Here is a 15,826-nt window from a genome sequence, read left to right as displayed (position 1 = left end):
AAACTATCCACACGCACAGGGACTGGGAAACTTGTAGAGAATAAGTAAAAGACCATGAAAACTGAAGGCTGGGCAATGGTTAGGAGGCTTGCAGTGTAATCTGGGCCTGAAATGGAGTTAAGACAAGTGGCCAGATTTAACATAGAGGTAGGAGATAGAATTAATAGGTCTGGTGAGCACTATTTGCAGTAGAAAAAGGTCCTGAAGTCAAGGACGAGTTCAATAATGACCCAGTTCCTGGGATACAAGGTGGGAGAACGCCAGGGTCAACTACATAATTTGTAGGACCCACTGCAAAATGAAAATATGGGTCCCCTTGGGCAAAAATGATTGACTTTCAAGATGGTGACAGCAAAGCATTAAACTGAACTCCAGCCCTTTCTGAGTTTGGGTCCCTGTGTGAATGCACAGGTCACACATCTATACAGCCAGTCCTGAGAAGGCGATCTTGGCAACTTGATAGAGCAGGGAGGAGTGGACAATAAAGGGGATGCATGGAGAGAGACAACTAGAAACTAGAGATGGAAGGCCACTGGACTGATGACTCTGGCTCTTTGAAGGACCCACTGAAGTGCTAGCTAGAGTTATTGTAGGAGATTTTCCTCCTGGTTGGTGAAATTCTTGTGGAATATTTGAACAGCGGAAGTGTGTCCCTGAGGGTTACAATTTGCCCAGGCATTAACTGACTGCTGAGGTGCCAATGGTGTCAGAGACACTGGTGAAGGAGTCTATAAAGTGGGCCATTCCAAGTGGAGAAGATAGAGTTGCATGCAAAATGGTGACATAAGCCAATATATTGATCAGAGTTTAGTGCAGGAAGTAGAAACGACCTTACAAGGCTTATGATCTTATTAGGATTATAAGGATGATGATGATGATTATTATTATTACAAGAATTATTGTTATCGTAGGTGGTTGATAAGCTTATGAAATATTTGGAAGAGCTGAAGGAGTTGGTGCTAAGTCCCTGGAACCCCCCCCACCCCACAGCAATACAGACCTGATTCCCTCAGGGAGTTACCACCTGGGAAGCCATCATTGGGGAAATTCCACAAGTAAGACCCCAGCACAGTGGCTGCTGCCACTAACCTTGTGCCCAGGACGTTGGAGAGTGGACACTGAAGCTGTGCTGCCCAGATGCCTCATGTGCTCCAATTTTGCATGCCAGGAGCAAGAGCCAGAAAGGAGCCACGGGAAGATGTCTGCACTTTACTTCCACTTTCCAGATCTCATATGAGTAAATCTAACTGGAGGAATGTAATCTATTTCTAGAATCCTAGCTGCAAGAGAGTCTGAGAAATCTTGGATTTCAGCTTTCCAGTCTCTCCAAAGAGAGAAAACGTAAAATGACACTTGAGTGACATAGTCCACAGTAACAATCACAGCCTGCTTTGTCATCGGTAATTGCCTAAGGGCGTACTTACATTCTGAACATGTGGTTGATAAGCTCAATTTCACTGCTGATGGGTGGCTGGTGAAAGTCAACTTGTAAGGCTTTGAAGAGTATCCTCCCAAACTGCACACCTACATGGAGGCTCCGCTTCTACCCACCTCACATTCTCCATTTGTTCCTCCTCCTTTTCCCAGCCGTCTCCATCTGAGTGCCTCTGTCTCACTCCCTCTGTCTTTCTTCCATGTGTCCTCTGTCTTGCTCCTCACCTCTTACCTTAGCTTTCCACCTCTACTAACTGATCATCCAACAACACTGATGCATAACTTTTGTATTTGTGTTTCCTGAGTAAAGCTACTTTGCGCCTGAGTTAGGGACTCCCTGGATGCTAAAGATGAAACCAATGTTAAAGAGAAGAGGGGGAGGGGAAGCAGGCTGATGAACATACACCTCCAGTCCCCTGAGTCTGAAGTGAAGGAACTCTGACAACACTTTAGTCTCAGCCACCAAGAAGACTTTGATTACAGGAGCAAGAAGTACCCCTTGTGTGACTTAGGGCCTGAAATTGCTCAAGAATAGCTGATACTCAGTCACCCACATGCTGTTCCAAATTAACTTCAGAAACTGAAAGTCCTACTTCCTTCTCCACAAGAAAGTCAGAACTGCCTCTCTAGACCAAACTGTGGCTCAACCCTAATAAGGACAACAAAAAACATACATTGGCCTTAACTTACTTCATTGCTCTGTGGTGGAGGAAAGTGAGAAGATCTTTTGGTCACCTGCTGTATGCCAGGCTCTGTTTTTGGAACGATGATCTAGAAGTGAAGGAACCAAAACCCTGCCTTCAAGGAGCTTGCAGTCTAGTGGGGGTTCTAGGCCATAGACAGGCAAACAAATGAATGTCATTTCAGTTACAAAAAATGCATGAAGAAAATATTTTTCTTTATGAAATATGAAAGTGAGAGTGATGGCGAGAGAAGGTGGTAAGACCTTGAGGAGAAAAAAAGTAGGTTTGGGGGGAAAAGGAAAGTACATTTACCAGGTAGGCATAATAGGCTTCTCTGGCTCTGTTGAATGTCTACCTAATAGGATTGGTTACAAATTTTAAGTTAAGTCCAAGCAGCTCAGTGGTCCGATTTTTCCCAGCCATGCTCGGCTGCCCAGGTACAGGCACTGAGAAGGTGGATCATTGGTTCAAACAGGGTTAAGGGTGTTTCCAGATGGTTATGATAGTAGGAGAGAGGCCAGAGGATTCAAGGGTATTGGTTCAGCAGTTCTACAATGTCGGTGTTAGGAATCCATGGTGAAGAGGACGTAATGGATGATTGGTGGTGAAAACGTGGTAGAACCTGTGGATTGGTAGTTCACTGAGATCAGAGAATTGCTAGAGTGGGCGAGCTGGGCACACAGGGTGTGGTGGTCACAGTGTGGAAAGCCCAGAAGGAAGGTTTCGGAGATGATACAATTATAGGGATGACATTGTTGACTTATGATTATGAGCAGCTGAGCTGGTTGGAGGAAGTATTGTTGGAGATGAAGTCAACAAAGGAGAGATCCTACCAATAACAAAATAACGGTCTGTGGTCAGACACTATGCTATGTGACGGACTCACATTATTTGATTCTTATAACAAACCTATAGAGTGGGTAGGACTATTGGCTCCATTTTTCAGATGACAAAACTGAGGAAACCACTTGCCCAAAGTCAAAGAGATGATAAAAGTCTAGGCTGGAAATCAAATCCGCTTATCTGACTTCAAGGTGGTGTTCTTAAAGACACCCCCTGAACACACTAAACTGACATCTGGCTTCTTAGTTGAGTTGTGGTGGTGGTGGTGGTGGTGGTGGTGGTGGTGATGGGGGTGTGTGTTTTCTTTCAAGAAACTGTTTATGTGGAACCTCACTTTTCATCTGTAAAGACACAAAGATAACTAAATCACCACTAACTTTTATTATAACGTTGGGCATTTCAGGCCACAGTAGGATGAGATGTGGGGATAACTTTGTGCTGACCAGGGACTGGTTAAATCCAGGGCTTTCTGGAGAGAAACAATAAAAACAGTTTAGCATTGTCTGCGGGCTCCCTCTAGTGGCTATTAGTAAGAATAGCAGTGTGGGATTGGTTTTTTTGGAGAGTACAGACTTGAATTAACAAGTTAAAGCTTTCCCGTTGTAGATATTTAGGGACTATAGCTCAAGTGGAACAAGGAAACTTTAATTATAGAACAAACCTTGTGTCAGATTTTTAAATGTCACAATTGCAATTACATCACTTGTCTGCTTCACTGTCTCTCCAGTGAGACTGTGAGCTACTTGAGGTCAAGATCTTAACCATTTTTATTTTCTTACATCCTGAGCCTTGTACAGTTCCCAGCCCATTGTAGGTTTCTGGTAAATATGTATCAACCAGAATAGAAGGAAAATGAGCAAAGTTTAATTCCACAGAAGAAAGAGGGATAATCCTACTTGGGCAATTTGGGAAGGCTTCCAGAAGGAGATGGGTGCTGGTGGCCATAGTGATGGGGAGGGAGGGGTATAGTTGTAAAAAGAAATCCAGAAAGTAGAATAGCAAACCTTGGGGCCAGATATAGATTCGACAGGGCAGGAATTTTGTGTGACTCTGAAAAGAAGTACCTGCCATAGGACTGACAAGTATGGCTCCCATCCTTCCAGAGAAAGTATGAGCAAGAATTAAAAAATGTCATAAACACAGGTGGAGGAAGCTAACATGGCAGATTCAGGTAAGCTGAAGAAAAAAATTGAAAGGACTTCTCACTGTGGGTACTGAAAAAAACAAACAAACAACAAAAAAACCCCAAACATAACAATTCAAGGTTTTAAGAAAATTTCCCATAGTATCATTTTAGCCTAAACGGTGTGACCACACCAGAAATTCAATTCAATAGCTATACAGAGCACCTATCACAATAATGGCATTATTTTCTCAAAATACCTGGTTTTCTCAGATATAGAGTGCTGGGATTAGGATGCCTTTTCTGGTTTTTGTACTGACAGCCTCATATCTCAGGAACCCCTTGAGTCAGAGGCGTATCAGAAAGGCTGTCACCGGAGCTGAGCCAGAGAACTCAGAATGGCTCAGAAGGGGATTGGTGCCAAATGAAGAGAAGGCAGGTAGGTCTCAGAACAGAGCATGAAGGACCTTGGCTGAGAATGGACCAGGGATGACAACTGTACTCGGTCCTATTATCACCATAACTTTGGGCTGTGTGCATGGTGAGATTTCTCACCCACTAGCAAAATGGGTTTCTGGGTCATAATGACCAAGCACACAGAATAAAATGTAGGAGGACAGTTAGAGGGGAAGAATGCACTCACAAGAACCCTTGGGTTGCAACAGCAGAATTGAGGCCAAAAAAAGACAGGGAGTCGGAGTCTCATTTCTAAGGTCCTGCTGTTTCCTCACAATTACATCTAAAAATAAGGATCTGAAAATGAATAGTAAGTCACATGCAAGATTCTTGCAGTAAATCAGAAACACTAGCAGATTACTGCTGCTGTAACCCACATGCAAGTGACCACAGACATTAAACATTGATGCCAGTGAGGCCCAAACAAACAACATACAACTTCACTTCTGTGGCCAGAGCTACATGGGACAGTAGGAGACATTAGCAGCTCTGAGGGAAGTGGTTCCTTAGTGACGGGGGAGGGTCCTCCAGGCAACGCACAATGCAGAGTCTCTCTTTTCCTACCCAAAGTAAGGGAAGTTTGAGGAACTTCTCCCATCACAATGGCACAGAGACGGTGATATCTCTACAGCAGACATTCTGCTGGAACCTTACCAGAAGCTCCTCATTAATCTTATAGGAAAGTCACAAGTCAGGCACTGTACTGACTTAGGAATGCAATGGCGAGAGAGAGAGAGAGAGAGAGAGAGAGAGAGAGAGAGAGAGAGAGAGACAGAGAGAGAGAGAGACAGAGAGAGAGAGACAGAGAGAGAGAGACAGAGAGAGACAGAGAGAGAGACAGAGAGAGACAGAGAGAGCGAGAGAGACAGAGAGAGACAGAGAGAGAAAATTTTTAGAAAGAAAGAAGAAAGAAAATGGAAAAAAGAAGAAAACTCATATATAGCTACATAAGCATGATTGATAAAATTCATGGGCATTAAGGAAGGACAGCACATTCAAACACTGGAGGTAAGAGGAGTAGAAACAAGACATAGCCAGTCAGCTACAGACCAGCATGATTGTTTTGGGCCAGGGACTGACACTGGGCAGGAAAGCAGATCAGTGGATGTTGTGAGGACCATTTGTCTAAAGGGAAGAAAAAACTAAACTGCGCCAAGACAAAGAAAACCCTAGCACTGCTGGCTGCAGCTTTCACCAATGACTTGGTTAGAAGGAGTTGATATCATACGTAAACGGTAGCAAGGCCCAGAGTGGTGATATAATGACAACTGATGTTTATGAAGCACATAGCAGTGATGATATTACGGTTTTACAAAAATCATCTCCTTTAATCCTCACAATAACCATATGGGTTAGCATTATGTCTCCATTTCACAGATGAAGAAACTGAGGATTAAGGTCACATAGCTAGTAATTAGTGATGGTGGGATTCAAATTTAGTCAATCTGACTCCAAACTGACTTTCTGACTGTCATACTAAGTATAGTTGGCTCATTTTATTACAGCTAGTTCAAACTCTGTCAGAAAATTCTTTTTGTAAAATTTATTAAATTATTTTAAAATTAAAAAAAAAATTCTACATCAGCCTCAAAATCTTCATACAGTAGCACTTCCTCTTTCACTTGGAAACTCCCAAACCAACAAGGAATCACACCAAAGGTTCAGAAGCCGTAGGCTAGGGGTCCAGCAGTAGAGTATCGCCAGTCCCATCTAGAACTAAGACCTATGTGTGCACATTTTATGAGTGGGTGAGTAGCACAGGGGGGAAGCGAGGAAGTGAAGCAGTTGTCACCTGAGTCAGTCACAGTTCTGGTGACGGACCCTTCACAGCTTATGGAGAAGATGTGGTGGCACCAAAGTTGAAAAACACATTTTTTTTTTTTTTCCAGAAAGACAAAGGTGTAGGTGAGGAAGTGCTGTCAGCATGAGAAGTACAACATCAAGAATGTCTTTGAAATGGACCTATCACATAGAGGGTAGGAAATAGATGTTTTATGAATGAATGAATGAATGAATGAATGAATGACATGAAATGGTAGGTGTCAATGTTCTAAAGATACTATCATTTAATGCAACTCCAGGGGAAAAACGTGAGTGGTAGTAGAACTGTTCATGTATGAACTAAAAGAATGGTGTATTCTTAGAAAAATTGTAATGCCCAATTGCTACTACTAGTAAGTATGAAATCTACCCATAGGCTATCTGAGGAGCGGTGTACTGATATAATGCATATACTTACACTCTCTTCTTCAAATAAGGAAATTAATGGAGTTTTTAATATTCAAGCAGAAAACTTATTTGCAATGAACAAGTACATTTGTATCAAAGACAAAGGAAAACAGGTGTGATAGCTGAATGGGTGAAAGTTTTGAATGAGCTTCAATTTAGCGCTGAGCTTCCTGTCAGCCAAGACAAAATGAGAAACACAGTAAGTTACACAACTGTCTTATCATAAAAGGAGGAAGCATGGCAGACCCTCAAAAGAGACATAGTACTTCTGAGCACTGAATGCTCAACAAATTTTTCTCACACAGACTTACACAAGGGACTGTCGTTGGCATTATCCATTCCTTGTTCTCATTTTTACAACACAATCAGGAGCAAATTTCATTAAATCATTCCTTGCTGTAATGATTTTTTAAAAAAATGAGGTTGTGCCATTAAAACATAACTCGGTGAGCCCATTCTGTGAGGGTGCCAAGGTAATGTAGTTTGATCTGAGGTTAGATATGAGATTATCTCTAAGAAAAGAAACAGGTGTTTGCTGAACACCTAATGTATTATGTGCACGAAATATTTTCTTCCTCTCAACATACGCAATGTTAATCCTATTTAATAGTTAAGTTATGCAACTTGTCCTGGGATTCACCGCAAATTAGCAGAAGGGTCCCAAGTCCATGCATTCTTTTCTGTGCTACATGCCCCTCCTGCACTCCCACTTTCCTATCAAGGAGAGTCAACGGGCAATTTGTCCCTTAGACAGTTTTTTGTCAGTGCCATTTGCAGGCAATTAGAGTTTATTCTCTCCAGGGAGGGCCTGGAGTGCTGGTGTTGTATATTACTAATTAACGACTATTTTCTTTGTTCAAAAACCAAACAGCCGGTTGGTAGGATTGACTCATATCATGCAAGTTCAGAAGCATTCATTGAATTCACCTCAACGGAAGTCTACAGTCTCTAGAGCTATGCGTTTCTCTGTTTAAATAGCTTGGGAAAGGATAACTATCCTCTCTGTCCAGGGATGTGCAGACTTAGGGAGACGCAGAGGACAAGATGTCTACACTGGTGACTTAGGAATGGGGTGGTAATAAAGAAGCCCTGAATAGAGAGGGTTCCAGGTCAATGAGCAGGGAACTGAAAGAGGTGAAATGTGACTGAGGTCTGGAGTGTGTGTGTGTGTGTGTGTGTGTGTGTGTGTGTGTGTGTGTGTCCATGCGAGGCAAGCAGGCAGGTGAGCGGGGCCAGATTGTATGGACTTTTAGTTTAATCCCTTCACAAGGAGGAGTTATACCAAATTACAACGATTTTTTTTCTCTAGAGAAACAGAGGCTGTGTACAGGAACACCAGTGTGAGAAAGATGGATTCACTGAGGAATGTACATGTTTCTATCCTTTAAAAAAAAGGAATGACAATGATAGGATAGAGTTGGTGGGACCAGAATTCCTACTCGTAGCTGCCCTCCTCTGGCTCCCACGGCCGTTCTCATCCCAGGCTGTTCTCGATGTCTTATCATTGTTTCCTTGTTGGTACCCAACTAGCCTATAAGCCCTGCAGAAAGAAGCAGAGAGCAGGACTGCCTTTATATTTGGCCGACAGACCTATGGGTATAACTCTTTTGTTTTGTTTTTTTGGTAAGGTGATTTTTTTTGTTTGTTTTTGTTTTTTAGAAAGCTTTCAAAGGGGAAAAACGGGAGAAAAATGGTGATGAGCAAAGCATAAGACAAAATCTGTAAATCATTTTCTCTCTTTGTAACTTCCATATCTCAGTTCCCATCTGGGAAGTCTACAAAATTTACATACTATTCTCTGGATGGAGCCCCTCTGACTGGCCTGTGCCTCCCCCTGGATCTCCCGTGGTGTTTTCCTGGCTCTCCACAGGTGTCCTTTGGTCTCAATTGCTGTGGCCATCACTGGGGCTTCCCTTTAGCTCTTCACACACTCCCTTCTCTTGTATCCAATTACCCAACCACAGTGCTGCCTCATGAGAGGTTATACTTCTCTTCTTTCAAGCAGTCTTATGTGTGAAGGAACCATCATCATCAACTTATTCTTCTCAGTCAGTCCCGGGATCTTTCCAACACCCCATGGGCATTCCAACACCATGGGCATTCGTTACCCGAAGGACCATGCTCCAGCTCTGAAGGCGACAGGTGGGGTCTCCCTAGGGTTCTCCTACTAGATGCTCTGCACTCATGCTTTATAGGTAAACTGAGAGCCAGCAGTTGCAGCACTACTGTGTCTGGAAGGTACCTATGTAGGGCTCTGTATATACCATGCCAGGACCATGTGGTGTCGCACTCTAAATCCATTTGCAGAGACACATTTACTGAGAGCCACTGAGTTCACTTCCGCCAATCCAAGTACCCTCTGGCTCCCAATCTAACACAAAGTACAGAATCTGAGTCAACTTTGCCTAGTGTCTGCAGGGAGGACTATGCCCGCGAGTGAGCAGAAAACGAGATTTTGATTCCCCCCCCCGCCCCGTCACCACTCTGCTGCTGTGTAGGATGACATTCGTCCCTGTTCCCCAAGAGGCCAGAAGACTCTCAGTCTGGGCAGCAGGAGTCATATACACCTTTTGGAAAGAATTTATGCTTAAAGGTAAGTCAATGACAACATAGAGACAGACGTTTTTTCTTGAACAAGGAATAAAGACAGGTATGGGCCCTGAGAGGGGCACAGCTCCGTGTCAGAGTTCACTGTCTGAGGAAGGCTTTTGCTTGTCCTTATCTCTGCCTGTATGCATAGGACCTCTATCCATCAGGGATCAGGAGCCGCTCAGAGAGTGTCAAGGCTTTAGCCACAGCCCATAGGCTACATCTGGTGCACAACCCAGGCTGGTCCAGATTACGGCATTGTAAGTCTGGCAAAGCTAAACACCAAATAAAGACCAACCTGGAGAACCAGCATTCCAGTGTTCAGATAAAGTGAGAACTATGCTAAAGCAGGCTGGCCTGGTCCCTGTGGGGCTATGTCAGTCTTTCAAGAAAACCTGTATCCTGAGTACAGATGCCCAGAAAGTCTACAGGTGATCAGCTATGGGTTCTAGCTTGTTCCAAACTCTGTAGTCAGACGAGGGTTTTACAGTTGCCTTGCCTATCAGACATGTGCCAACATGCCTGGCCAAGCGCTTTGAAATTCGTTTTAGCTTTGGCTATTTTTATTAACACAACGAATACTGTTTCATTATAAAAAGCCTGCAAAATACTTATAAAATAATAAGACATATGGGTGTGGGTATATCTTACCTATAAATCTTTCACCCCTAGTTAACTACTATTAACAAATTGTGTACATTTTTCCAGATTTTTGAGGGTTTATTTACATGTTCGTTTCTTTGTTCATTTGACATATAATAATAAACTAAACTCTCATGTACCTACCACTGGAGTTAGGTACTTTTGAAGCTTCCCAAATGCATTTCCCTTCCTTTCCCCTCCCAAAGTAACACTCACCCTGAATTTTATATTAGTCAACTCATTTTTCTTTATAGTGTTGCCACATATATTTGTGGCTCTTAATCTAAATATAAATGAATCTCATTCCACTCTTTCATAACTTCCTTTTTCTGCCCAATATTAAGTTCCTGCTATTCAATGTCACTTAAATGTATTACTATAATTAATTACATTTTGCTCTTAGGTAGCATTCTGTTTTATAGATACTATCCTTTATTTTTCCATGCTATTACTGATGGGCATTTAGGTTGTTTCCTGCCTCCTGTTATTACAGCAATACTGCCGTGGAACTTCCGTACATCTGTTCTCATTCACATGAGCAACAGCTGCTCCAGGCGACAGTCTCCCGAGTGAAATGGCTGCTTTGTGGGTTTGCACATCATCAGTTTCACTAATCAATGCCAAACAGGTTTCCAAAATGGTTATATCCTCAGTGAAGGAAAGTTCTTATTGCTCTACGTCCTAGGCAACACTGGACTTGTCAGGCCTTTTCATTTTAGCCAATTTGGTGGGTGAGAAAAAATATATCATTATGTTTTTAATTTACATTTCCGAATTAATTGTGATTAAGATTATTTCCATATGTTTACTGGCAGTATTATTCCTAGCTTTTAAGATGTCCGCTCATGTTGTTTGTTCATTTTGAATCATTTTTATTGATTCATAGAATGTCTTTATATATTGGATTCTTTCTATCCCTGTGTATCTATATATCTCTCTATGCATGTATCTATCTAAAACTATACTTTCAAATATGATTTCTTTTAATGAGAATAATAACCTACATTGCATAAAGTCTTACGGTTTTAAAAATTGGTCTAGTTACAAAGGTCTCAAGTAACAAATATTTTCATTCCCTTTACTCTGATTTTCTAAGGGACAGAACTAGACTCCATATCACACAAATCATGATTTACCAAGTGGAAAAAACAAAACAAAACAAAAAAACCTCCACTATTGTCACTATTCACTTTACTACTTGGGAGTCTAAGATAATGAATTTTTGTTTCTGAATATTTTTTTTCAACATTAAATTTCAGAGAGAAAAAAGTTAAAACAACCTCCCCTCCATAGTCACTTTCATTAGGTATCTCAGAGTCACATGCTCTCTAGGGCATGTTTTCCCCTATTCTGGCTTGGGGAAACTGAGAAAAAAATAAAATGTGACTGGATACAATGAGGGTGGTGCTGAAATTCACCCAGAAATCTTCCAACAAAATGTTCCCAAACCACAGGGCAAAGGGCAGCTTTCCCTGGCTGGTCAATACTGTTTCCATAGACCACCTACATGCAAAGCAATGGATGTGTCTGACCCCCAGACAGTGCAAGAAAGGATGCTGTGTCCTAGAACCTGACCTCAGAGCTTGCAACTGAGTTGGAAAGACAAATATGTGAAAGAGCGAAAGATTTGCCTAACAGTGCGTGAGAACAGTGGACAGCTGTCACAGTTTTAACTATTGGACTAAAATTGAAGATGACAAAAGATCAAAGGAAGAAATGTATGCTCTTGGCTCCACCTCAAGTCAAGTCTGTTTGCTCTGCATTTCCCTTTCTTGTAATCCCCTCCTCCTCCCCACTACCCCATAATAGGACATGTGCAAGATGGCCAGGGTCAAGTTCTCAAGTTCTTCCACCACTGCCAGGCCCAGGATGGTGGTCTCCAGGTCAGCCCTTCCATCTAGCAGGGCCCTCCCCAGGTCTCTGAGGTGGAAATACAGTAGAGAGCCCCTTTCCCACTCTCAGAGACTTTCACTTTCATGTCAGCCCTGGCTCAGCACTTGAAAGATTTAGGGGAAACTGGATGCACAAACCGCAAAAAGAAAAAAAATTCTGGGGCCCCTTTCTGGGCCACATAATGAATTAGTTTCTTGCTATTTCCCTAAGGAAGTGCTGAACCTGGCATCCTCCCTAGGCTACTGCCCATCCCCCTGAAGTTTTATCTTAGAGCCTCTTGAAAATTGACCTAGACAGTGAGTCATGCGGTAATACTTGGGTTCCAGTCCTAAGTGACTTTATAATCCCATCCTTTAGGTGATCGTCTACTCCAGTGGTTCTCAACGAGGGAAGGTGTCTCTCCCCAGACATCAGGCAATGCCTGGAGATATTTTTGGTTTTCACAACTGTGGTGGTAACGGGGTGCTACTATCATCTGGTAGAGGCCAGCCCACTGTTAACATCTTCTAATGCACAGGACAGCCGCTATCACTAAGAATTTTCCAGCCCCACATATCCACAGTATCCAGGCTGAGAAATCCTGATCTACTCCTCACTAGCCCAGGCTGGGAAAACCACAGGTCATTGGCTTCCACGTGTCTTCTTAATAGGGGGCTTCTTTAACGTATTGTTAAGCCCGTTCCTACATTCACATATAGACACAGGGTGTGGGAGATGGGATCAGAGTTCCTCTGAGTCCATGACTCTGTCCCTTTGGAGGAGTCAGCTCGTAATCTGAATTCTCATTGCTGTGACACTCGTGAAAAGTATTCTGGCTGCAGTCCAATCTCTCAGGATGACAAACTTATAAAATTCTATAGAGAATGACAAGGGCTCCTCTACATTTTATTATGTAGTTATTTGAAATTAAATTATACTAAACAATATCATCTGCTTGTAGTCAATCATTGATTCAGACAACAAATATTTGTCACATGCCCAGTAGGACCCAGCACCATGCTCAATGCTGGATGAGTGTAACTCTCCGAGACTACTCACTGAGGCCGCAGCCCCTACAGCGGGACTTCTTCCTCAGTGGGATGGAGGTGAGTGTTTGTTCAATTGCAGAGGCTTGGGCCTCCCTCCAGAGATTCTGATTTTACAAACAAGGATGGTGCCCAGGAATGTTCATTTTGAGCAACCACTTGAGGTGACTCTGACATGGGCTTTCCCCAGGACCATGATTTAAGAAATATTAGTAGTACTCATGAAATCTACCCAACCTAATCCCAAGTCTCAGAATATGCAAACCTGAGCTCTAATGTGGTAATTCCCTATACCTCTGGGGGAAAAAGAAAATGTAACCATTCAATCATTTAATCATCCATTATCTCACATTTCCCATTTTTAAACAGAAGGGGAGTAAGACAAACACAAATGGTGAGAGGATAGAAGGACCCCATGTAAACAGAAGCAGGATCCTTTCAAAGGAACGGAACCATAGAAATCTTACTTGTAAAAACAAATTTTTATCACATATAATAGAACAAGCAGTAGCCAAATATAGTGGTGTCAACAGCAATTAGAAGAATCTCTTGCTTATGGAAGAGGTAGGCACGCTACCTGCTCTCTGAACTGACCTCCGCATGCTATGATTCCAACCTCGACTAGGATTGCTATTCCTCCCTCGTTACCAAGATAAATGGCATCTCTGATTACTCTTGATTTTCTTTCAAATCCTTTCTCAGATCTACATATTAATACATCGTTTCATGACTTTGTGATGGACCACTTATTTTGGCAGCACATTAACTGTCTTTAAAAGCCCAAGTCCAAACCTTGTTCCAAGCAAAACTTTTTTAAGCCATTAGAAACACCTTAGCACTTATCTATGTCTAAAATCAAGGAATATCAAATTCATCATATAGGTAGAAGTATAAAACACAGGGAATCACTTTGGGCCCAATTGTTCTACCCTAAATTACTGTGATTAACTTAATAGTAGAAGACACCCATATAAACAAATTCATAATAACAATTATATAACAGATCAAAATCAACGTGTCACAGTGGAAATGTAATGGCTGTATCCGATGTCAGAGGGGTAGTAGATGGGGGAGGGGGGTTATCACTGTGTGAGGGATATAAATGATAAATGTCTAACTAGTACATTGTTTTGTACACCTGAAACTAATAAAAAATATTTTAAAAATACAATAAAAATAAATAAAATCAATGTGTCACTATCATCATTAACGAAAAGAGGTATGGATTAAAGGCTACAACATCTCAGAAAAACATGCCAGGATCCCTTAAGATAATTAATTTAAAATGCACTGTTCTTTTTCAACTCCTCTATCTAAAAATTCCCTTCCATTCTGTCCTTTTAGCTAAAATTGTCTATTATACCTTCAAATGTTTCCATGTTCCTGTCTCGTCCTCATTGTTCACTTTTTGCTACAAGCAACCCCACCTCAGCTCAAGTCCACAGAGAGGGCCTGGAGACCCCATGGGCTCACAAAACGGGACGCCTTGAGTTTACTCACAGATCAAACACTTCAAAAGATTCTATCTACTCTCTGTGCCCCTATCAAAAACCACTCAAAATATGGATGAGCGTTCAAACAAGACTTCCATGATACATAGAGAAAAACTCACAGTTTCCTGTGTGATCTGTAGCTTTAGCCCATCCAACATACTCCAGAACCCACACACGAGGGAGCTCCATTCCACCGCCACCTCCAAACAAAAGAGAACCCCCTCCCAGTGTTTGGGAACTTGGAGCCATCTTATCAACTTGAATGCAAATTTTCCCCCAAACCCAGATTGGCCAAGATCCATTTTCAAGTAGACTATGCTCCCTGCAGACCAACATGCAAATGGTGGGTGCTCAAGTAGAAGAGCCACAAAGGTAACCAAAAGACATGGACCATACCTATTTTCCCAGCCTCTCCTTTCAGGTTGAAATCCCAGTTTCTTGGCAACTTGAGGGACATTTTTCTTCTGGTTCGGGTGAGTAGCTGCTGAAGCGGTGAGTTAGTCACAATTCGCACCCTTCTTGCCTTTTCGATCTTTCCCTCTAGCTGGTGTGTGTGTGTGTTCCCCTTTATGATTGCTTCACAGGCAATCTTCGGCTGGAGGTTGATTTCCCAGTCCGGGTCCTCCTTTCTTTCAGATGAAAGGTCCATTCATCTGTGACTTGAGGATGGCACCCGAACCCCCACCAAACCCCACCCACAGCCCCCGGGGGGCTGGAACCTTGCGAAGCGTGCACCCTGCTTCCCTTGCTTTCAGTTTTACCAGAAATATCCCAGTTGATACTTTGCTCTGCGTCATGGGAAGCAAAGCTCCTGTTCTAAAGAATCTCAGGCCTCACTGAGGAGAGGTCGTGATAAACAACGGCGGCCTCTTGGCTTTTTTTTTTTTAAACTGTCTGCTTCCTTGCATTTGAGGAAGTGGTGGCTGTTCAGTGTAGATGATGCATTATGAGAACACTTTCTTAAGACAATGTTTTTTGGAAATGCTTGTATAAGTAGTACAAGTGCTTTTCTGATATAAGGCTATAACACTGATTAAAAGAAAAATAAAAAGAAAGAAAATTCTAAGATTCTTGCTATATACCTCTAAGCTGTCCTCCTCACTAAATGCATGAGGTATCCACAAATCGTCAGACAACCAGCATTCCCCTAACGTCACTTTCCTTTAAAATGTTCCTGCTATAAGAACCCCATAGTAAGTTCTCCACCTGCTCAGAATCAAGGTTCCAAGTGACCCCAAACTGATGTAGAGAGGGTTGTGATATAATTAGCTAATAACTTCACTTTAGATGGGGAGACTTCTCACATGTTATAATGGGTCTTTGACATTGTGTACAGGGTATGGGTTTGAGAATCAGACTGACATGGGTTCCAAAGCCAGTTCTCCCGCTTCCTAGCTCTGCAGCTTTCAACAAGCA

At 42.3% G+C, this 15,826-nt stretch overlaps 1 protein-coding gene across 2 annotated transcripts in view; it reads right to left on the bottom strand.

Moving 5' to 3' along the window:
• ARHGAP25 (Rho GTPase activating protein 25) overlaps window positions 1–15,262 on the bottom strand; it is an 84,679-nt gene extending 69,417 nt beyond the window's left edge. The window contains exon 1 of one of the 2 annotated variants that reach the window (XM_019718366.2): window positions 14,807–15,262. In XM_019718366.2, the coding sequence (XP_019573925.2) occupies window positions 14,807–15,059 (253 nt within the window). In that variant the 5' untranslated portion in view covers window positions 15,060–15,262. Of the gene's footprint in view, window positions 1–14,529; window positions 14,675–14,806 lie in introns of those variants that run through there. The other variant, XM_074332093.1, reaches the window with a different exon arrangement.
• Window positions 15,263–15,826: the final 564 nt, after the last annotated feature.

This window comes from Rhinolophus sinicus, linkage group LG05 (assembly GCF_036562045.2).
Source record: "Rhinolophus sinicus isolate RSC01 linkage group LG05, ASM3656204v1, whole genome shotgun sequence".
In the NCBI taxonomy this organism is placed as follows: domain Eukaryota; kingdom Metazoa; phylum Chordata; class Mammalia; order Chiroptera; family Rhinolophidae; genus Rhinolophus; species Rhinolophus sinicus.
This window is presented reverse-complemented; position numbering and strand designations above follow the sequence as displayed.